The following is a 24,713-nucleotide window of genomic DNA, read 5'->3' as shown; positions in this document are numbered from 1 at the left end:
TGTAAGTGTCTTTATTGTCCAGAGTGAACATGGCTGAAGATTATGTACATGTGACATGGCATCTGCAGTGTTGAATCTAAACTGTAAGGGTCCAGTGTGGGTGGGATAGTGGCATTGATGTTGGTCATGACCAAAATCAGCTCTAAAAGCACATCATGATGAAGGGTGTGAGTGCTACAGGGCAGTAGTCATTAAGGTTATTGTTGCTGCAACTTCTTTGGAGTAGGGATGATTAACTCTAATTTGTGTGATAATCAAACTTCTGCATAAAACATGACACAAAAAGGTGTATCAAACAGGCAATTTAGACAGACAAACAGGCAATTCATCCTCAGTGCATCCCAATGTAATGGTCATGATTGGTTCGTATTCTGTGAAGATATTTTAAAGTATGTCGGTAACCAAACAGTTCATGGGACCAATGACCTATAGTATTTCCCCCCTCCATTCTATGGAAATCAATGGGGTCTATCAACTGCTTGGTTACCCATATTCTTCAAAAGACCTTCCTTTGTGTTCAGCAGAAGAAAGAAATGCAGGTTTGAAACTTGAGGGTGAGTAATGATGACAGAATTATTATTTTTATTTTTTAATGAAACTATCCATTTAAGTTCATGAAGTCTTAATAGGCCTATAGTCAGTTCATTTCAACCCATAATCAAAACTGTCTGTAGTTTAGTGTTTCTAAACTCACAAGATCTTCAGCCAATAAGGATGCCAAGACCAACTTGACTTCAAAAGGTCCAGTTCCCTGTCAGGTGTGATGTCCACAACACTGAATAATTTAATCTCATCCAGGACACACTTTCACTTACTGTAAGTCTTGTTTCTGATTGGTTGTTAGATGCGTGCTCTGCTAAATTGTAAACACAAACGTGCTGTTTTTTATTTTGTGCAATGTGCTAAATTAATTTAAAGCAAATGTAAAAAAAAGAAAAGAAAAAAAATTTTTTTTTTTTTTTTTGAAGAAAATGTACAACTTAACTTTATCAATAGCTACCAAAGACATACTAAAATGCCTTAGTTCAGCCTGCCTAATCGCTCCCTAGTATTTTGTTTTCATACACTAGATGTCGCTGTTAGCCTCTACATTCAGTATCAGCGCTGATTCTCACAGCTCTCGCCGGGTGCAGTGGCGCGCGCCTGTAATCCAAGATACTGGGAGGCTGAGGCTGGAGGATCGCATGAGTTCAGGGGTTCTGGACTGCAGTGGACTATGTCGATCGGGTGTCCTCACTAAGATCGGTATCGATATGGTGCTTCTGGGGGAGCCCGGGACCACCAGGTCGTCTAAGGAGGGGCGAACCGGCCCAGGTCGGAGACGGAGCAGGTCAAAGTCCCCGTGTCGATCAGTAGTGGGATCGCGCCTGTGAATAGACACTGCAGTGCAGCCTGAGCGATACAGCGAGACTCAGTCTTTTGTGTGCACAGTTTATTTTGTGGGAATGATATCAACAGCTGAACACAAAAAGCCCTTATTGGCCAAACTTAATTGTTACCAGTCCAGTCTTTATTTATCAATAAAGTGCTACTCTATTGTTCTGTCTCGCTAACCTGTTAGATAAATTTACAATAATGCATTCTATTTTTTCATACTGTAGGCCTATCACAAATGTAATTTCGATGTCATTTTTTTTACTTCATGAACACAAAATGTTATTGATAGTAGCCTAAATAATTTATTGTTTGCTAATGAACTGAAGACATAATATTAATAGGAGATCGCTCTACGTCTATTTATGACTATTTTGTCCATGATCTGAAAGGTGAATTTTTTTAAACATCAGATATCGAGTATAGTGATTAGGCTATTTACACGTTGTCAAACTAGAAGTTCTCTGAGGGTACGTTTACACGACAACTAGGCCTATGTGCTGAAAACAGAAAGGTGTTTTCTTTGTACAGATGACAACGTTATGGTTATTCCCATTCACAGATCTGTCAAAACTACACTGAATTAGGCTATGCATGCCGGACAAGTAGCTTACGATGTCACTTTGTAAAGAAAGATAGCTACGCGCCTGCGCACATACGAATTATTTCACTACAGTGTGCAGTCATTTTAAGAATTGACACTGTTCTCTCCTGCTCTTCCCCAATGACAAGCCATATTTGCTGGTCCCACTGGTGTCCTCTCTCTATATGCATGCGTTTTCTGCAGTGCGTTGAGCTCTCTCGGTCACCGTACCCAATGCTCTGCTGCACTTGACGTCATAGGCGGAAGTCACTGTGGTTGCTAAACCCACTGAGTGGCAGTGCTGTGTTCAGCTTGAAAGCACTGCAAAAAAGAAAACACTACTATGGGAAAGAGCTGTTCTGCGATTGACTGTAAAAACAGGTTCAACAAGAAATCGAATCTATCTTTTTATAGACTGCCGAAAGCAAAAGAAAAGAGAACCAAATGGATCGCTGCACTTTGCAGAAACAACTGGAATCCAGGCAGCGAAACCTGGATTTGCAGTTGCCATTTTGTGTCAGGTATGGTGAATTTTGCGATCACACCTCCCAGGAGTTCCCGACGGGTTTTTTTGTTAGCCGAACCCCTTAGACGTAAAATATTCTGTCCCCCCTGAGATTCAGCACTTCACCTCCCTGATATTTTAATTTAGCCCCAAGTCCGAAAGTATAGATCGACCTTTATCTTTAGCACCTATTCAAACCCATTGTTGTCAGTTTGTTCATGAAGTCAATGTTTGCTGGTGTCAGAACTGTTTGGGTTTTTCCTATTATGAACTGACATCCTCTCCAATAAACGTGTTTACTATTATTAATTTTGTAATGAGCTTTATTCTGATATTACGACGAAGTAAATGTTGCTTTATAAGAGAAGCAACATATCATTTTGTTTTCCTTTCAATTCTATTTTATTTCTATGGTATGAGTAAATTCGTTTTATGTTCATGATTATTTTTGCTAGTCCTTAATTTGTTGCTCATTTAATCTATTCCAAAAGGCTTTTAATCACAAAGCGAAGTCTCTGAAGTTTTTCACATGCATGAATAGTGTAGCCTAGATGATAAACAATCCCAATCTTTTTTCTCCAAAACGAGATATTTAGTGTATGAGTAACTATGGTTAGAAAAGTTCTGATGAAACTATCAAATGTGTGTTGGTCAATTAAAATAAGCAACCCTGCTGTAATTTCACAATTTAATGTTAGGCTATAAGTTTGTATTACAGCTGTTGGCCCATTTACCTTTAGCATATCCTAACGATATGTTATGATGAATATTTAAATAAACATTAACACACAATATAATCTATATAAGTTTATGCCTAGATGAACAATTATATATTTTTAACTTTCTTCGACGCTGATGTAATTACCTTTTTGAAAGTTTCTGTGCTCCAAAGAGCACTCACTAATATTTTAACACGAAACCGGAAACTCATGATTATTCTTGTATGCGCTGCCCAGTTCCACCTAATATCTCAGACACTGAATAATTCAGAACACCATCAGTGGCTTCTTATTAGTCTCAATAATAAAAATAAAAAACATTATTTACATGTTACATGCCAGCGCTTGCTGGAAAGACACAGACAGTGAAAGTCTCAAAAACTCAGTGTGGTCAAATTTAGGCGAGTGAAAATATCTGTGCTAAACTTATTCGTTACCTGTAACTCAAACACTGCACTGTAAAAAAAAAATATATGATCAATAAATTTATACAATTTATACAAAAAAGTTATACAAGATTCAACTTTTTTTTAAGTTAGTTTAATGTAATTTAAGTTCAAATGACATAAACATCCAAGTTGATTGTACTTAAAAATGTAATGCAGCAAAAAAATTTACAGTGTGGCAAACAAAATATAACAATTTATTAGCCAGTGGCTAAGAATAGAGATTATTTAGTCAACTTGTGAGAAATTTAGTCCAAATGTTGTTACTAAAACATTTTTTGTTTCTTTCAGGTAAAAAGAGTGATGATCCTCTACACCCTGACTATGTGCCAAGTTTATTCAGTTTCACGCCCACCGCTGATCGAATTCGGGCTGTCAACAACCTGGAAAGATATCAACGATTTCGAGAAGTTTCTGTGAAACGATTTGTCAGTGCCAACACAAGTAAAGAGCTAGCTGCAACAGCTCTCATGAACCTGCATCAAAGTTCTGCTTTAAAGAAAGAGCTACAGACGGTTGAAATCCAAGACACTGAGGTCCAGACGGTTGAAGTCCAAGGCACTGAGGTCCAGACGGTTGAAGTCCAAGGCACTGAGGTCCAGACGGATGAAACACACAGGGACATCTCCTCTTTACATGAACAGATCAAATCTTTAAACACTGAATGCCAATTACTGAGAGAAAAAGTTTATGGATTAGAAAGTGACTTAAAACTTCATTCTCTTGATCCGTCACATTTTGATGACAACAAAATGAAAAATTTCACAGGACTACCCAATTTACAGACTTTCATGCTATTGTTTAGTTCTGTGTCATCAGTTGTTCCTATTAGTGCAAAACAGTCGCTCAAGCCTACTCAGGAACTTCTTCTTACTCTGATGAAGCTGCACCTCAAACTGTCTGAGGAATTCTTAGGTCAGCTCTTCAGGATTCATCAGTCAACGGTATCAAGAATTCTTCGACGTTGGATACATGTCCACGGAGCCTTTAATTCCTTAATGTAAAATTAAGGCCTTAATTAGCGTTAAAAAACGCTAGTAGCTTTTTGAATGCGTAAAACTGTCTTTGCAGCGACTCGCGCTAAATGCCATTTCACACAAACTCCATCTGTACCTGTGCTGTTAGTTTGTCACATTTAGAACACAACATGTCAGATTTACTTTTTTTACATTAGCTTAATGTCAAACTTGTGGCGAGAAATTGACTGCATTTCACCTGATTTGTAAGCAGACGTGAATGCTGTAGTTTGACACCTCGCAGAATATAGTGGGTTACTTATTTCATCAATATTAGACAGTGGAAAGATGTACATTTTGTAAATATTCTTTAATATTATTTCACAGTAATTATGTGTATTTTTGCTTTTTTTGTGTGGTTGTTAAAAGGCATCCCTGTGATGCTCTGATGAAGACAAAATAAAAATGTTTCTTCGCATTATGGTCTGCAGAGACTTCTTTTACAGTTTGGACTATTTCAGTTGTTTTTGCACCATCAAAGTGGTTTAGATGTGCTTATTCAGCACTACATTTCGTGTAAACCATTTTCCCAACAATTCTGGCAACACACTTAAAGATGTACTTAATGCGGTCAGACTACATTTTGAGCATGCACAATTTAAACAGACACTGCAACTGTCATCTTGCACTGTAAAAAAAAAAGTTGGTTTAACTTAAAAAAGCAAGTTACCTTGTTGCCTTAAAATTTTGAGTTACTGTAATACAGTGAATAAGAATGGTTTAATAAACAGAAACCCAAATAGTATGTTATCTTCACACATTAGTTATCAAAGTTGATTTGACAAAAGAGAAGTTGTGATAAAATCATAAAAATTTTTTTTCTACTTTACTGCAATCGCTCAGGCTGCAATGCAAATTCACAGGCGCGATCCCACTACTAATCGACACTTTGACCTGCTACGGTTGATAAAAATATCGCATTTTTTATCAAATAATAAAAATATTTATAAAAAATAAATCATGCGCTAAAAATAACGCATTGGTATAAATGTATCTAACAGGGTAGCTATATAGAAAAATGTACTTTATCAAAATAAATGAAGACTAGACTGGATAACTTTATTTGGCCAATAAAGGGCTTTATTTTGTGTTCATTTGTTGTTGCTACTGTTTATTAGTCAACCAAAGAATTACTGTTCACACAAAAGTCTCGCTGTATCGCTCAGGATGCACTGCAGTGTCTATTCACAGGTGCGATCCCGCGCTTCCAGGCAACGATGGGGCATTTTACAATCTCTTTGGTAGCTATGTTAAAGGTAAGTGGTACATTTCTTTCAAAAAAATTTTTTTTAATTGCTAAATTATTTTAGCATATTACATTTAAATGAGAGCTGTCTAACCACATGTAGGACCTAGCCTTTTTATCTACCATATGAGCAGCCTATTTATCTTAATCTATTCTAATTGGTTAACTTTAAAAAAAAAATCTTAGTTTAACCAATTAATCATTTGCTTTATAGATTTTCAGCTGTTTGATCAGTATTATAGGCTATTTGTAAAATATTGACATCTAAATTACATTTGTGATATTCAGTAGAAAAATATAACGCATTGGTATAAATGTATCTAACAGGGTATCTAGCTATATAGAACAATGTACTTTATTAAAATAAATGAAGAATGGACTGGATGAATTTATTTGGCCAATAAAGAGCTTTATTTTGTGTTCATTCGTTTTTGCTGCTGTTTAGACACCCACACAATACCTATTCACACAAAAGACTGAGTCTCGCTGTATCGCTCAGGCTGCACTGCAGTGTCTATTCACAGGCGCGATCCCACTACTGATCAACACGGGGACTTTGACCTGTTCCGTCTCCGACCTGGGCCGGTTCACCCCTCCTTAGACGACCTGGTGGTCCCAGGCTCCCCCAGAAGTACCATATCGATACCGATCTTAGTGAGGACACCCGATCTACATAGTCCACTGCAGTCCAGAACCCCTGAACTCAAGCGATCCTCCAGCCTCAGCCTCCCAGTATCTTGGATTACAGGCGCGCGCCACTGCACCCGGCGAGAGCTGTGAGAATCAGCGCTGACACTGAATCTAGTGGATCACAGTGACCTCTAGTGTACGAAAACATATGATTAGGTCACAATAAGGCAGTGTAAATTAAAGCTTTTTACAATCTCCTTGCAAGCTTTTTTTTTAACGTATATTTTTTTCATAATTATGTTTGTTCAAATGCATGCTTCAAGTTGATTCAGCAACAACACAAAAAAACATAACAGCTGTTTAACCACATTTAAGTTTTCCATAACTTTCATCAAGAGTTATTGCATTTCATTATGCAATTCACATAAGAGTGTTTGTTCATAGCATAGCACCCTGTATGAAAGCAGACTGTTAGACTACCGTAAGCACGATGAACTGAAGCTTTTTACAATCTCTTTTGTAGCTTTTTTTGGTCAAAGATAAGTGTCTTCAAAATTGCATTTTTAAAAAATCCTGATGCCTCAGGTTGTTTGAGCACAATATTTAAAATCACACAATAAGCGTTTAACCATATAGCCGAAGTTTTCCAGACACAACTTTAATCTAGCCTTTCATAGCGCATATAGGCTACCAAGAGTATTTATCCTCATCTGCATTCATTTTAACGCAACTGATTATTTTTGAATCAAACTGATTTTAGTTTGACAAATGAATAATTTGCTAGGCTATATAGGCTATCTTTACAGTTTTTCGATTGTTAAATATAGGCCTAGGCTATGTATTATTATTATAAAATGTAGACATCTAATTAACAATCTTGAAAGACTATAGTTAAAAATAAGGAATTCTTGTAATATAATTGATTTGACACTGGGTATAACTGTGAACACAAAAGACTGAGTCTCGCTGTATCGCTCAGGCTGCACTGCAGTGTCTATTCACAGGCACGATCCCACTACTGATCGACACGGGGACTTTGACCTGCTCCGTGTCCGACCTGGGCCGGTTCACCCCTCCTTAGACGACCTGGTGGTCCCGGGCTCCCCCAGAAGCACCATATCGATATCGAACTTAGTGAGGACACCCGATCGACATAGTCCACTGCAGTCCAGAACCCCTGAACTCAAGCGATCCTCCAGCCTCAGCCTCCCAGTATCTTGGATCACAGGCGCACGCCACTGCACCCGGCAAGAGCTGTGAGAAACAGCGCTGATACTGAATTTAGTGGATCACAGCGACCTCTAGTGTACGAAAACATATGATTAGGTTACAATAAGGCAGGGTAAATTAAAGCTTTTTACAATCTCTTTTGTAGCTTTTTTTTTTGGGTCAACTATAGGCTAAGTGTTTTCAAAATTGCATTTTTTCTTTTTACGGATGCCTCAACTGGTTTTAGCACAATACACAACATCACACAATAACTGTTAAGCCACATAGCAGAAGTTTTCCAGACATAAATTTCAAATAGCCTTTCACATAAGATTATTTATCTTCATCTGTTCTCATTCATTTTAACATATCTGATTATTGTTTTAATCAAACTGATTTATAGTTTAATAAATGAATAATTTGCTAGGCTACAGGCAATCTATAGATTTACAGATGTTGTTTTTCGATTGTTAAAATAATTATCAGTGCAAAATATTCACATTTAATTTACCATCTTGATGAAAAATAATGAATTGATGTGATTCAATTTATTCGACACTGGGTATAACTGTGGACACAAAAGACTGAGTCTCGCTGTATTGCTCAGGCTGCACTGCAGTGTCTATTCACAGGCGCGATCCCACTACTGATCGACACGGGGACTTTGACCTGCTCCGTCTCCGACCTGGGCCGGTTCACCCCTCCTTAGACGACCTGGTGGTCCCGGGCTCCCCCAGAAGCACCATATCGATACCGATCTTAGTGAGGACACCCGATCTACATAGTCCACTGCAGTCCAGAACCCCTGAACTCAAGCAATCCTCCAGCCTCAGCCTCCCAGTATCTTGGATTACAGGCGTGCGCCACTGCACCCGGCGAGAGCTGTGAGAATCAGCGCTGACACTGAATCTAGTGGATCACAGCGACCTCTAGTGTATGAAAACAAAATACTATAGGGAACGATTAGGCGTTTTGAACTAAATATTTTTACAATCTCTTTGGTAGCTATGTTAAAGGTAAGTGGTTCATTTTCTTCAAAAAAAACTTTAAAAAAAGCTAAATTAATTCAGCACAATACACAACATGAATGTATAGCTGTTTAACCACATGTAGGCCTAGGCTGAGTTTTCCGTAACCTATTTATCTTAATCTTTTATAGCTCATTTTAATACATCAGGTTAACTTTTTTTTTTTTTTTTTTTATGATCTAGTTTAACCAATTAATCATTTGCTGTATATAGATTTTCAGCTGTTTGATCATTAAACATGTATTATAGGCTATCCGTAAAATATTGACATCTAAATTACATTTGTGATACAGTATGAAAAAAATATAAAGCATTGGTGTAAATGTATCTAACAGGGTAGCCATTAAGAACAATTGAGTACTTTATTATAATAAATGAAGACTAGACTGGATAACTTTATTTGGCCAATAAAGGGCTTTATTTTGTGTTCATTTGTTGTTGCTGCTGTTTATTAGTCAACCAAAGAATTACTGTTCACACAAAAGACTGAGTCTCGCTGTATCGCTCAGGCTGCACTGCAGCATCTATTCACAGGCACGATCCCACTACTGATCGACACGGGGACTTTGACCTGCTCCGTCTCCGACCTGGGCCGGTTCACCCCTCCTTAGACGACCTGGTGGTCCCAGGCTCCCCCAGAAGCACCATATCGATACCGATCTTAGTGCGGACACCCGATCGACATAGTCCACTGCAGACCAGAACCCCTGAACTCAAGCGATCCTCCAGCCTCAGCCTCCCAGTATCTTGGATTACAGGCGCGCGCCACTGCACCCGGCAAGAGCTGTGAGAATCAGCGCTGATACTGAATCTAGTGGATCACAGCGACATCTAGTGGATGAAAACAGATTATTAGGTTACAATAAGGCAGGGTTAATTAAAGCTTTTTACAATCTCTTTTGTAGCTTTTTTTTTTTTTGGTCAATTATAGGCTAAGTGTTTTCAAAATTGCATTTTTTTTTTTTACGGATGCCTCAACTGGTTTTAACACAATACACAACATCACACAATAACTGTTAAGCCACATAGCAGAAGTTTTCCAGACATAACTTTCAACTAGCCTTTCACATAAGATTATTTATCGTCATCTGTTCTCATTCATTTTAACATATCTGATTATCGTTTTAATCAAACTGATTTATAGTTTAATAAATGAATAATTTTGCTATGGCTTCAGGCAATCTATAGATTTACAGATGTTGTTTTTCGATTGTTAAAATAATTATCAGTGCAAAATATTCACATTTAATTTACCATCTTGATGAAAAATAATGAATTGATGTGATTCAATTTATTCGACACTGGGTATAACTGTGGACACAAAAGACTGAGTCTCGCTGTATCGCTCAGGCTGCACTGCAGTGTCTATTCACAGGCACGATCCCACTACTGATCGACACGGGGACTTTGACCTGCTCCGTCTCCGACCTGGGCCGGTTCACCCCTCCTTAGACGACCTGGTGGTCCCGGGCTCCCCCAGAAGCACCATATCGATACCGATCTTAGTGTGGACACCCGATCGACATAGTCCACTGCAGTCCAGAACCCCTGAACTCAAGCGATCCTCCAGCCTCAGCCTCCCAGTATCTTGGATTACAGGCGCGCGCCACTGCACCCGGCGAGAGCTGTGAGAATCAGCGCTGATACTGAATTTAGTGGATCACAGCGACCTCTAGTGTACGAAAACATATGATTAGGTTACAATAAGGCAGGGTAAATTAAAGCTTTTTACAATCTCCTTTTTAAGCTTTTTTTTTACGTATATTTTTTTCATAATTATGTGTGTTCAAATGCATGCTTCAAGTTTGATTCAGCAACAACACAAAAAACATAACAGCTGTTTAACCACATTTAGGTTTTCCATAACTTTCATCAAGAGTTATTGCATTTCATTATGCAATTCACATAAGAGTGTTTGTTCATAGCATAGCACCCTGTATGAAAGCAGACTGTTAGACTACCGTAAGCACGATGAACTGAAGCTTTTTACAATCTCTTTTGTAGCTTTTTTTGGTCAAAGATAAGTGTCTTCAAAATTGCATTTTTTAAAAATCCTGATGCCTCAGGTTGTTTGAGCACAATATTTAAAATCACACAATAAGCGTTTAACCATATAGCCAAAGTTTTCCAGACACAACTTTAATCTAGCCTTTCATAGCGCATATAGGCTACCAAGAGTATTTATCCTCATCTGTATTCATTTTAACGCAACTGATTATTTTTGAATCAAACTGATTTTAGTTTGATAAATGAATAATTTGCTAGGCTATATAGGCTATCTTTACAGTTTTTCGATTGTTAAATATAGGCCTAGGCTATGTATTATTATTATAAAATATTGACATCTAATTTACAATCTTGAAAGACTATAGTTAAAAATTAAGGAATTCTTGTGATATAATTGATTTGACACTGGGTATAACTGTGAACACAAAAGACTGAGTCTCGCTGTATCGCTCAGGCTGCACTGCAGTGTCTATTCACAGGCGCAATCCCACTACTGATCGACACGGGGACTTTGACCTGCTCCGTGTCCGACCTGGGCCGGTTCACCCCTCCTTAGACGACCTGGTGGTCCCGGGCTCCCCCAGAAGCACCATATCGATATCGAACTTAGTGAGGACACCCGATCTACATAGTCCACTGCAGTCCAGAACCCCTGAACTCAAGCGATCCTCCAGCCTCAGCCTCCCAGTATCTTGGATTACAGGCGCGCGCCACTGCACCCGGCGAGAGCTGTGAGAATCAGCGCTGACACTGAATCTAGTGGCTCACAGCGACATCTAGTGTATGAAAACAAAATACTATAGGGAACGATTAGGCGTTTTGAACTAAATATTTTTACAATCTCTTTGGTAGCTATGTTAAAGGTAAGTGGTTCATTTTCTTCAAAAAAAACTTTAAAAAAAGCTAAATTAATTCAGCACAATACACAACATGAATGTATAGCTGTTTAACCACATGTAGGCCTAGGCTGAGTTTTCCGTAGCCTATTTATCTTAATCTTTTATAGCTCATTTTAATACATCAGGTTAACTTTTTTTTTTTTTTTTTTTTAATGATCTAGTTTAACCAATTAATCATTTGCTGTATATAGATTTTCAGCTGTTTGATCATTAAACATGTATTATAGGCTATCCGTAAAATATTGACATCTAAATTACATTTGTGATACAGTATGAAAAAAATATAAAGCATTGGTGTAAATGTATCTAACAGGGTAGCCATTAAGAACAATTGAGTACTTTATTATAATAAATGAAGACTAGACTGGATAACTTTATTTGGCCAATAAAGGGCTTTATTTTGTGTTGATTTGTTGTTGCTGCTGTTTATTAGTCAACCTAAGAATTACTGTTCACACAAAAGACTGAGTCTCGCTGTATCGCTCAGGCTGCACTGCAGTGTCTATTCACAGGCACGATCCCACTACTGATCGACACAGGGACTTTGACCTGCTCCGTCTCCGACCTGGGCCGGTTCACCCCTCCTTAGACGACCTGGTGGTCCCGGGCTCCCCCAGAAGCACCATATCGATACCGATCTTAGTGCGGACACCCGATCGACATAGTCCACTGCAGTCCAGAACCCCTGAACTCAAGCGATCCTCCAGCCTCAGCCTCCCAGTATCTTGGATTACAGGCGCGCGCCACTGCACCCGGCGAGAGCTGTGAGAATCAGCGCTGACACTGAATCTAGTGGATCACAGCGACATCTAGTGGATGAAAACAGATTATTAGGTTACAATAAGGCAGGGTTAATTAAAGCTTTTTACAATCTCTTTTGTAGCTTTTTTTTTTTGGTCAATTATAGGCTAAGTGTTTTCAAAATTGCATTTTTTTTTTTTACGGATGCCTCAACTGGTTTTAACACAATACAAAACATCACACAATAACTGTTAAGCCACATAGCAGAAGTTTTCCAGACATAACTTTCAACTAGCCTTTCACATAAGATTATTTATCGTCATCTGTTCTCATTCATTTTAACATATCTGATTATCGTTTTAATCAAACTGATTTATAGTTTAATAAATGAATAATTTTGCTATGGCTTCAGGCAATCTATAGATTTACAGATGTTGTTTTTCGATTGTTAAAATAATTATCAGTGCAAAATATTCACATTTAATTTACCATCTTGATGAAAAATAATGAATTGATGTGATTCAATTTATTCGACACTGGGCATAACTGTGGACACAAAAGACTGAGTCTCGCTGTATCGCTCAGGCTGCACTGCAGTGTCTATTCACAGGCACGATCCCACTACTGATCGACACGGGGACTTTGACCTGCTCCGTCTCCGACCTGGGCCGGTTCACCCCTCCTTAGACGACCTGGTGGTCCCGGGCTCCCCCAGAAGCACCATATCGATACCGATCTTAGTGAGGACACCCGATCTACATAGTCCACTGCAGTCCAGAACCCCTGAACTCAAGCGATCCTCCAGCCTCAGCCTCCCAGTATCTTGGATTACAGGCGTGCGCCACTGCACCCGGCGAGAGCTGTGAGAATCAGCGCTGACACTGAATCTAGTGGATCACAGCGACCTCTAGTGTATGAAAACAAAATACTATAGGGAACGATTAGGCGTTTTGAACTAAATATTTTTACAATCTCTTTGGTAGCTATGTTAAAGGTAAGTGGTTCATTTTCTTCAAAAAAAACTTTAAAAAAAGCTAAATTAATTCAGCACAATACACAACATGAATGTATAGCTGTTTAACCACATGTAGGCCTAGGCTGAGTTTTCCGTAACCTATTTATCTTAATCTTTTATAGCTCATTTTAATACATCAGGTTAACTTTTTTTTTTTTTTTTTTTAATGATCTAGTTTAACCAATTAATCATTTGCTGTATATAGATTTTCAGCTGTTTGATCATTAAACATGTATTATAGGCTATCCGTAAAATATTGACATCTAAATTACATTTGTGATACAGTATGAAAAAAATATAAAGCATTGGTGTAAATGTATCTAACAGGGTAGCCATTAAGAACAATTGAGTACTTTATTATAATAAATGAAGACTAGACTGGATAACTTTATTTGGCCAATAAAGGGCTTTATTTTGTGTTCATTTGTTGTTGCTGCTGTTTATTAGTCAACCAAAGAATTACTGTTCACACAAAAGACTGAGTCTCGCTGTATCGCTCAGGCTGCACTGCAGTGTCTATTCACAGGCACGATCCCACTACTGATCGACACGGGGACTTTGACCTGCTCCGTCTCCGACCTGGGCCGGTTCACCCCTCCTTAGACGACCTGGTGGTCCCGGGCTCCCCCAGAAGCACCATATCGATACCGATCTTAGTGTGGACACCCGATCGACATTGTCCACTGCAGTCCAGAACCCCTGAACTCAAGCGATCCTCCAGCCTCAGCCTCCCAGTATCTTGGATTACAGGCGCGCGCCACTGCACCCGGCGAGAGCTGTGAGAATCAGCGCTGATACTGAATTTAGTGGATCACAGCGACCTCTAGTGTACGAAAACATATTATTAGGTTACAATAAGGCAGGGTAAATTAAAGCTTTTTACAATCTCCTTTTTAAGCTTTTTTTTTACGTATATTTTTTTCATAATTATGTGTGTTCAAATGCATGCTTCAAGTTGATTCAGCAACAACACAAAAAACATAACAGCTGTTTAACCACATTTAAGTTTTCCATAACTTTCATCAAGAGTTATTGCATTTCATTATGCAATTCACATAAGAGTGTTTGTTCATAGCATAGCACCCTGTATGAAAGCAGACTGTTAGACTACCGTAAGCACGATGAACTGAAGCTTTTTACAATCTCTTTTGTAGCTTTTTTTGGTCAAAGATAAGTGTCTTCAAAATTGCATTTTTTAAAAATCCTGATGCCTCAGGTTGTTTGAGCACAATATTTAAAATCACACAATAAGCGTTTAACCATATAGCCAAAGTTTTCCAGACACAACTTTAATCTAGCCTTTCATAGCGCATATAGGCTACCAAGAGTATTTATCCTCATCTGCATTCATTTTAACGCAACTGATTATTTTTGAATCAAACTGATTTTAGTTTGATAAATGAATAATTTGCTAGGCTATATAGGCTATCTTTACAGTTTTTCGATTGTTAAATATAGGCCTAGGCTATGTATTATTATTATAAAATATTGACATCTAATTTACAATCTTGAAAGACTATAGTTAAAAATTAAGGAATTCTTGTGATATAATTGATTTGACACTGGGTATAACTGTGAACACAAAAGACTGAGTCTCGCTGTATTGCTCAGGCTGCACTGCAGTGTCTATTCACAGGCGCAATCCCACTACTGATCGACACGGGGACTTTGACCTGCTCCGTCTCCGACCTGGGCCGGTTCACCCCTCCTTAGACGACCTGGTGGTCCCGGGCTCCCCCAGAAGCACCATATCGATACCGAACTTAGTGCGGACACCCGATCGACATAGTCCACTGCAGTCCAGAACCCCTGAACTCAAGCAATCCTCCAGCCTCAGCCTCCCAGTATCTTGGATCACAGGCGCACGCCACTGCACCCGGCGAGAGCTGTGAGAATCAGCGCTGATACTGAATCTAGTGGCTAACAGCGACATCTAGTGTATGAAAACTAAATTCCAGGAAACGATTAGGCATGGGATCCGATTAACTAAAGCATTTTACAATCTCTTTGGTAGCTATGTTAAAGGTAAGTGGTACATTTTTTTCAAAAACATTTTTTTTAATTGCTAAATTATTTTAGCACATTACATTTAAATTATAGCTGTCTAACCACATGTAGGACCTAGCCTGACTTTTTAATCTACCATATGAGCAGCCTATTTATCTTAATCTATTCTAATTGGTTAACTTAAAAAAAAAAAATCTTAGTTTAACCAATTAATCATTTGCTTTATAGATTTTCAGCTGTTTGATCAGTATTATAGGCTATTTGTAAAATATTGACATCTAAATTACATTTGTGATATTCAGTAGAAAAATATAACGCATTGGTATAAATTTATCTAACAGGGTAGCTATATAGAAAAATGTGCTTTATTAAAATAAATGAATAATGGACTGGATGAATTTATTTGGCCAATAAAGGGCTTTATTTTGTGATCATTCGTTTTTGCTGCTGTTTAGACACCCACAGAATAACTGTTACTCAATAACTGTTAACTGTTACTACAAAATAACTCACAAAAGACTGAGTCTCGCTGTATTGCTCAGGCTGCACTGCAGTGTCTATTCACAGGCACGATCCCACTACTGATCGACACGGGGACTTTGACCTGCTCCGTGTCCGACCTGGGCCGGTTCACCCCTCCTTAGACGACCTGGTGGTCCCGGGCTCCCCCAGAAGCACCATATCGATATCGAACTTAGTGTGGACACCCAATCTACATAGTCCACTGCAGTCCAGAACCCCTGAACTCAAGCGATCCTCCAGCCTCAGCCTCCCAGTATCTTGGATTACAGGCGCGCGCCACTGCACCCGGCGAGAGCTGTGCGAATCAGCGCTGATACTGAATCTAGTGGATCACAGCAACATCTAGTGGATAAAAACAGATTATTAGGTTACAATAAGGCAGGGTTAATTAAAGCTTTTTACAATCTCTTTTGTAGCTTTTTTTTTGGGGTCAAATATAGGCTAAGTGTTTTCAAAATTGCATTTTTTCTTTTTACGGATGCCTCAACTGGTTTTAGCACAATACACAACATCACACAATAACTGTTAAGCCACATAGCAGAAGTTTTCCAGACATAAATTTCAACTAGCCTTTCACATAAGATTATTTATCTTCATCTGTTCTCATTCATTTTAACATATCTGATTATTGTTTTAATCAAACTGATTTATAGTTTAATAAATGAATAATTTGCTAGGCTACAGGCAATCTATAGATTTACAGATGTTGTTTTTCGATTGTTAAAATAATTATCAGTGCAAAATATTCACATTTAATTTACAATCTTGATGAAAAATAATGAATTGATGTGATTCAATTTATTCGACACTGGGTATAACTGTGAACACAAAAGACTGAGTCTCGCTGTATCGCTCAGGCTGCACTGCAGCGTCTATTCACAGGCACGATCCCACTACTGATCGACACGGGGACATTGACCTGCTCCGTCTCCGACCTGGGCCGGTTCGCCCCTCCTTAGACGACCTGGTGGTACCGGGCTCCCCCAGAAGCACCATATCGATACCGAACTTAGTGAGGAGACCCGATCTACATAGTCCACTGCAGTCCAGAACCCCTGAACTCAAGCGATCCTCCAGCCTCAGCCTCCCAGTATCTTGGATTACAGGCGCGCGCCACTGCACCCGGCGAGAGCTGTGAGAATCAGCGCTGACACTGAATCTAGTGGATCACAGTGACCTCTAGTGTACGAAAACATATGATTAGGTCACAATAAGGCAGTGTAAATTAAAGCTTTTTACAATCTCCTTGCAAGCTTTTTTTTTTACGTATATTTTTTTCATAATTATGTGTGTTCAAATGCATGCTTCAAGTTGATTCAGCAACAACACAAAAAAACATAACAGCTGTTTAACCACATTTAAGTTTTCCATAACTTTCATCAAGAGTTATTGCATTTCATTATGCAATTCACATAAGAGTGTTTGTTCATAGCATAGCACCCTGTATGAAAGCAGACTGTTAGACTACCGTAAGCACGATGAACTGAAGCTTTTTACAATCTCTTTTGTAGCTTTTTTTGGTCAAAGATAAGTGTCTTCAAAATTGCATTTTTAAAAAATCCTGATGCCTCAGGTTGTTTGAGCACAATATTTAAAATCACACAATAAGCGTTTAACCATATAGCCAAAGTTTTCCAGACACAACTTTAATCTAGCCTTTCATAGCGCATATAGGCTACCAAGAGTATTTATCCTCATCTGCATTCATTTTAACGCAACTGATTATTTTTGAATCAAACTGATTTTAGTTTGATAAATGAATAATTTGCTAGGCTATATAGGCTATCTTTACAGTTTTTCGATTTTTAAATATAGGCCTAGGCTATGTATTATTATAATAAAATTTAGACATCTAATTAACAATCTTGAAAGACTATAGTTAAAAATAAGGAATTCTTGTAATATAATTGATTTGACACTGGGTATAACTGTGAACACAAAAGACTGAGTCTCGCTGTATCGCTCAGGCTGCACTGCAGTGTCTATTCACAGGCGCGATCCCACTACTGATCGACACGGGGACTTTGACCTGCTCCGTGTCCGACCTGGGCCGGTTCACCCCTCCTTAGACGACCTGGTGGTCCAGGGCTCCCCCAGAAGCACCATATCGATATCGAACTTAGTGCGGACACCCGATCTACATAGTCCACTGCAGTCCAGAACCCCTGAACTCAAGCGATCCTCCTGCCTCCGCCTCCCAGTATCTTGGATTACAGGCGCGCGCCACTGCACCCGGCGAGAGCTGTGAGAATCAGCGCTGACACTGAATTTAGTGGATCACAGCAACATCTAGTGTACGAAAACATATGATTAGGTTACAATAAGGCAGGGTAAATTAAAGCTTTTTACAATCTCTTTTGTAGCTTTTTTTTTTGGGTCAACTATAGGCTAAGTGTTTTCAAAATTGCATTTTTTCTTTTTACGGATGCCTCAACTGGTTTTAGCACAATACACAACATCACACAATAACTGTTAAGCCACATAGCAGAAGTTTTCCAGACATAAATTTCAAATAGCCTTTCACATAAGATTATTTATCTTCATCTGTTCTCATTCATTTTAACATATCTGATTATCGTTTTAATCAAACTGATTTATAGTTTAATAAATGAATAATTTGCTAGGCTACAGGCAATCTATAGATTTACAGATGTTGTTTTTCGATTGTTAAAATAATTATCAGTGCAAAATATTCACATTTAATTTACCATCTTGATGAAAAATAATGAATTGATGTGATTCAATTTATTCGACACTGGGCATAACTGTGGACACAAAAGACTGAGTCTCGCTGTATTGCTCAGGCTGCACTGCAGTGTCTATTCACAGGCACGATCCCACTACTGATCGACACGGGGACTTTGACCTGCTCCGTCTCCGACCTGGGCCGGTTCACCCCTCCTTAGACGACCTGGTGGTCCCGGGCTCCCCCAGAAGCACCATATCGATACCGATCTTAGTGAGGACACCCGATCTACATAGTCCACTGCAGTCCAGAACCCCTGAACTCAAGCGATCCTCCAGCCTCAGCCTCCCAGTATCTTGGATTACAGGCGTGCGCCACTGCACCCGGCGAGAGCTGTGAGAATCAGCGCTGACACTGAATCTAGTGGATCACAGCGACCTCTAGTGTATGAAAACAAAATACTATAGGGAACGATTAGGCGTTTTGAACTAAATATTTTTACAATCTCTTTGGTAGCTATGTTAAAGGTAAGTGGTTCATTTTCTTCAAAAAAAACTTTAAAAAAAGCTAAATTAATTCAGCACAATACACAACATGAATGTATAGCTGTTTAACCACATGTAGGCCTAGGCTGAGTTTTCCGTAACCTATTTATCTTAATCTTTTATAGCTCATTTTAATACATCAGGTTAACTTTTTTTTTTTTTTTTTTAATGATCTAGTTTAACCAATTAATCATTTGCTGTATATAGATTTTCAGCTGTTTGATCAGTATTATTATAGGCTATCCGTAAAATATTGACATCTAAATTACATTTGTGATACAGTATGAAAAAAATATAAAGCATTGGTGTAAATGTATCTAACAGGGTAGCCATTAAGAACAATTGAGTACTTTATTATAATAAATGAAGACTAGACTGGATAACTTTATTTGGCCAATAAAGGGCTTTATTTTGTGTTCATTTGTTGTTGCTGCTGTTTATTAGTCAACCAAAGAATTACTGTTCACACAAAAGACTGAGTCTCGCTGTATCGCTCAGGCTGCACTGCAGCGTCTATTCACAGGCGCGATCCCACTACTGATCGACACGGGGACTTTGACCTGCTCCGTCTCCGACCTGGGCCGGTTCACCCCTCCTTAGATGACCTGGTGGTACCGGGCTCCCCCAGAAGCACCATATCAATACCGATCTTAGTGTGGACACCCGATCTACATAGTCCACTGCAGTCCAGAACCTCTGAACTCAAGCGATCCTCCAGCCTCAGCCTCCCAGTATCTTGGATTACAGGCGCGTGCCACTGCACCCGGCGAGAGCTGTGAGAATCAGCGCTGACACTGAATCTAGTGGCTAACAGCGACATCTAGTGTATGAAAACTAAATTCCAGGAAACGATTAGGCATGGGATCCGATTAACTAAAGCATTTTACAATCTCTTTGGTAGCTATGTTAAAGGTAAGTGGTACATTTTTTTCAAAAACATTTTTTTTAATTGCTAAATTATTTTAGCACATTACATTTAAATTATAGCTGTCTAACCACATGTAGGACCTAGCCTGACTTTTTAATCTACCATATGAGCAGCCTATTTATCTTAATCTATTCTAATTGGTTAACTTAAAAAAAAAAAATCTTAGTTTAACCAATTAATCATTTGCTTTATAGATTTTCAGCTGTTTGATCAGTATTATATAGGCTATTTGTAAAATATTGACATCTAAATTACATTTGTGATATTCAGTAGAAAAATATAACGCATTGGTATAAATTTATCTAACAGGGTAGCTATATAGAAAAATGTGCTTTATTAAAATAAATGAATAATGGACTGGATGAATTTATTTGGCCAATAAAGGGCTTTATTTTGTGATCATTCGTTTTTGCTGCTGTTTAGACACCCACAGAATAACTGTTACTCAATAACTGTTAACTGTTACTACAAAATAACTCACAAAAGACTGAGTCTCGCTGTATTGCTCAGGCTGCACTGCAGTGTCTATTCACAGGCACGATCCCACTACTGATCGACACGGGGACTTTGACCTGCTCCGTGTCCGACCTGGGCCGGTTCACCCCTCCTTAGACGACCTGGTGGTCCCGGGCTCCCCCAGAAGCACCATATCGATATTGAACTTAGTGAGGACACCCGATCGACATAGTCCACTGCAGTCCAGAACCCCTGAACTCAAGCGATCCTCCAGCCTCAGCCTCCCAGTATCTTGGATTACAGGCGCGCGCCACTGCACCCGGCGAGAGCTGTGAGAATCAGCGCTGATACTGAATCTAGTGGCTCACAGCGACATCTAGTGGATGAAAACAGATTATTAGGTTACAATAAGGCAGGGTTAATTAAAGCTTTTTACAATCTCTTTTGTAGCTTTTTTTTTTTGGTCAATTATAGGCTAAGTGTTTTCAAAATTGCATTTTTTTTTTACGGATGCCTCAACTGGTTTTAGCACAATACACAACATCACACAATAACTGTTAAGCCACATAGCAGAAGTTTTCCAGACATAACTTTCAACTAGCCTTTCACATAAGATTATTTATCGTCATCTGTTCTCATTCATTTTAACATATCTGATTATCGTTTTAATCAAACTGATTTATAGTTTAATAAATGAATAATTTGCTATGGCTACAGGCAATCTATAGATTTACAGATGTTGTTTTTTGATTGTTAAAATAATTATCAGTGCAAAATATTCACATTTAATTTACCATCTTGATGAAAAATAATGAATTGATGTGATTGAATTTATTCGACACTGGGCATAACTGTGGACACAAAAGACTGAGTCTTGCTGTATCGCTCAGGCTGCACTGCAGTGTCTATTCACAGGCACGATCCCACTACTGATCGACACGGGGACTTTGACCTAATCCGTGTCCGACCTGGGCCGGTTCACCCCTCCTTAGACGACCTGGTGGTACCGGGCTCCCCCAGAAGCACCATATCGATACCGAACTTAGTGTGGACACCCGATCGACATTGTCCACTGCAGTCCAGAACCCCTGAACTCAAGCGATCCTCCAGCCTCAGCCTCCCAGTATCTTGGATTACAGGCGCGCGCCACTGCACCCGGCGAGAGCTGTGAGAATCAGCGATGACACTGAATCTAGTGGATCACAGCGACCTCTAGTGTACGAAAACATATGATTAGGTTACAATAAGGCAGGGTAAATTAAAGCTTTTTACAATCTCCTTTTTAAGCTTTTTTTTTACGTATATTTTTTTCATAATTATGTTTGTTCAAATGCATGCTTCAAGTTGATTCAGCAACAACACAAAAAACATAACAGCTGTTTAACCACATTTAAGTTTTCCATAACTTTCATCAAGAGTTATTGCATTTCATTATGCAATTCACATAAGAGTGTTTGTTCATAGCATAGCACCCTGTATGAAAGCAGACTGTTAGACGTAAGCACGATGAACTGAAGCTTTTTACAATCTCTTTTGTAGCTTTTTTTGGTCAAAGATAAGTGTCTTCAAAATTGCATTTTTTAAAAATCCTGATGCCTCAGGTTGTTTGAGCACAATATTTAAAATCACACAATAAGCGTTTAACCATATAGCCGAAGTTTTCCAGACACAACTTTAATCTAGCCTTTCATAGCGCATATAGGCTACCAAGAGTATTTATCCTCATCTGCATTCATTTTAACGCAACTGATTATTTTTGAATCAAACTGATTTTAGTTTGATAAATGAATAATTTGCTAGGCTATATAGGCTATCTTTACAGTTTTTCGATTGTTAAATATAGGCCTAGGCTATGTATTATTATAATAAAATATTGACATCTAATTTACAATCTTGAAAGACTATAGTTAAAAATAAGGAATTCTTGTAATATAATTGATTTGACACTGGGTATAACTGTGAACACAAAAGACTGAGTCTCGCTGTATCGCTCAGGCTGCACTGCAGTGTCTATTCACAGGCACGATCCCACTACTGATCGACACGGGGACTTTGACCTAATCCGTGTCCGACCTGGGCCGGTTCACCCCTCCTTAGACAACCTGGTGGTACCGGGCTCCCCCAGAAGCACCATATCGATATCAAACTTAGTGAGGACACCCGATCTACATAGTCCACTGCAGTCCAGAACCCCTGAACTCAAGCGATCCTCCAGCCTCAGCCTCCCAGTATCTTGGATTACAGGCGCGCGCCACTGCACCCGGCGAGAGCTGTGAGAATCAGCGCTGACACTGAATCTAGTGGCTAACAGCGACATCTAGTGTATGAAAACTAAATTCCAGGAAACGATTAGGCATGGGATCCGATTAACTAAAGCATTTTACAATCTCTTTGGTAGCTATGTTAAAGGTAAGTGGTACATTTTTTTCAAAAACATTTTTTTTAATTGCTAAATTATTTTAGCACATTACATTTAAATTATAGCTGTCTAACCACATGTAGGACCTAGCCTGACTTTTTAATCTACCATATGAGCAGCCTATTTATCTTAATCTATTCTAATTGGTTAACTTAAAAAAAAAAAATCTTAGTTTAACCAATTAATCATTTGCTTTATAGATTTTCAGCTGTTTGATCAGTATTATATAGGCTATTTGTAAAATATTGACATCTAAATTACATTTGTGATATTCAGTAGAAAAATATAACGCATTGGTATAAATTTATCTAACAGGGTAGCTATATAGAAAAATGTGCTTTATTAAAATAAATGAATAATGGACTGGATGAATTTATTTGGCCAATAAAGGGCTTTATTTTGTGATCATTCGTTTTTGCTGCTGTTTAGACACCCACAGAATAACTGTTACTCAATAACTGTTAACTGTTACTACAAAATAACTCACAAAAGACTGAGTCTCGCTGTATTGCTCAGGCTGCACTGCAGTGTCTATTCACAGGCACGATCCCACTACTGATCGACACGGGGACTTTGACCTGCTCCGTCTCCGACCTGGGCCGGTTCACACCTCCTTAGACGACCTGGTGGTCCCGGGCTCCCCCAGAAGCACCATATCGATATTGAACTTAGTGAGGACACCCGATCGACATAGTCCACTGCAGTCCAGAACCCCTGAACTCAAGCGATCCTCCAGCCTCAGCCTCCCAGTATCTTGGATTACAGGCGTGCGCCACTGCACCCGGCGAGAGCTGTGAGAATCAGCGCTGATACTGAATCTAGTGGCTCACAGCGACATCTAGTGTATGAAAACAGATTATTAGGTTACAATAAGGCAGGGTTAATTAAAGCTTTTTACAATCTCTTTTGTAGCTTTATTTTTTTGGTCAAATATAGGCTAAGTGTTTTCAAAATTGCATTTTTTTTTTTACGGATGCCTCAACTGGTTTTAGCACAATACACAACATCACACAATAACTGTTAAGCCACATAGCAGAAGTTTTCCAGACATAAATTTCAACTAGCCTTTCACATAAGATTATTTATCGTCATCTGTTCTCATTCATTTTAACATATCTGATTATCGTTTTAATCAAACTGATTTATAGTTTAATAAATGAATAATTTTGCTATGGCTTCAGGCAATCTATAGATTTACAGATGTTGTTTTTCGATTGTTAAAATAATTATCAGTGCAAAATATTCACATTTAATTTACCATCTTGATGAAAAATAATGAATTGATGTGATTGAATTTATTCGACACTGGGTATAACTGTGGACACAAAAGACTGAGTCTCGCTGTATCGCTCAGGCTGCACTGCAGTGTCTATTCACAGGCACGATCCCACTACTGATCGACACGGGGACTTTGACCTAATCCGTGTCCGACCTGGGCCGGTTCACCCCTCCTTAGACGACCTGGTGGTACTGGGCTCCCCCAGAAGCACCATATCGATACCGAACTTAGTGTGGACACCCGATCGACATAGTCCACTGCAGTCCAGAACCCCTGAACTCAAGCGATCCTCCAGCCTCAGCCTCCCAGTATCTTGGATTACAGGCGCGCGCCACTGCACCCGGCGAGAGCTGTGAGAATCAGCGCTGACACTGAATCTAGTGGATCACAGCGACCTCTAGTGTACGAAAACATATGATTAGGTTACAATAAGGCAGGGTAAATTAAAGCTTT

At 38.9% G+C, this 24,713-nt stretch overlaps 1 protein-coding gene across 1 annotated transcript; it reads left to right on the top strand.

The window, feature by feature from the left end:
• Window positions 1–2,229: 2,229 nt before the first annotated feature.
• LOC306990544 (uncharacterized protein) lies at window positions 2,230–5,054 on the top strand. The gene is made up of 2 exons (XM_079597497.1): window positions 2,230–2,478; window positions 3,919–5,054. The coding sequence occupies exons 1-2, from the start codon at window positions 2,301–2,303 to the stop codon at window positions 4,629–4,631; spliced, it is 891 nt and encodes a 296-aa protein (XP_079453623.1). The 5' UTR covers window positions 2,230–2,300; the 3' UTR covers window positions 4,632–5,054.
• The last annotated feature ends 19,659 nt before the right edge of the window (window positions 5,055–24,713 follow it).

This window comes from Phoxinus phoxinus (assembly GCF_949152265.1).
Source record: "Phoxinus phoxinus genome assembly, chromosome: 22".
Lineage (NCBI taxonomy): Eukaryota > Metazoa > Chordata > Actinopteri > Cypriniformes > Leuciscidae > Phoxinus > Phoxinus phoxinus.
Note: the sequence above shows the minus strand (reverse complement) of the source record. Positions and strands in the feature narration are given on the sequence as shown.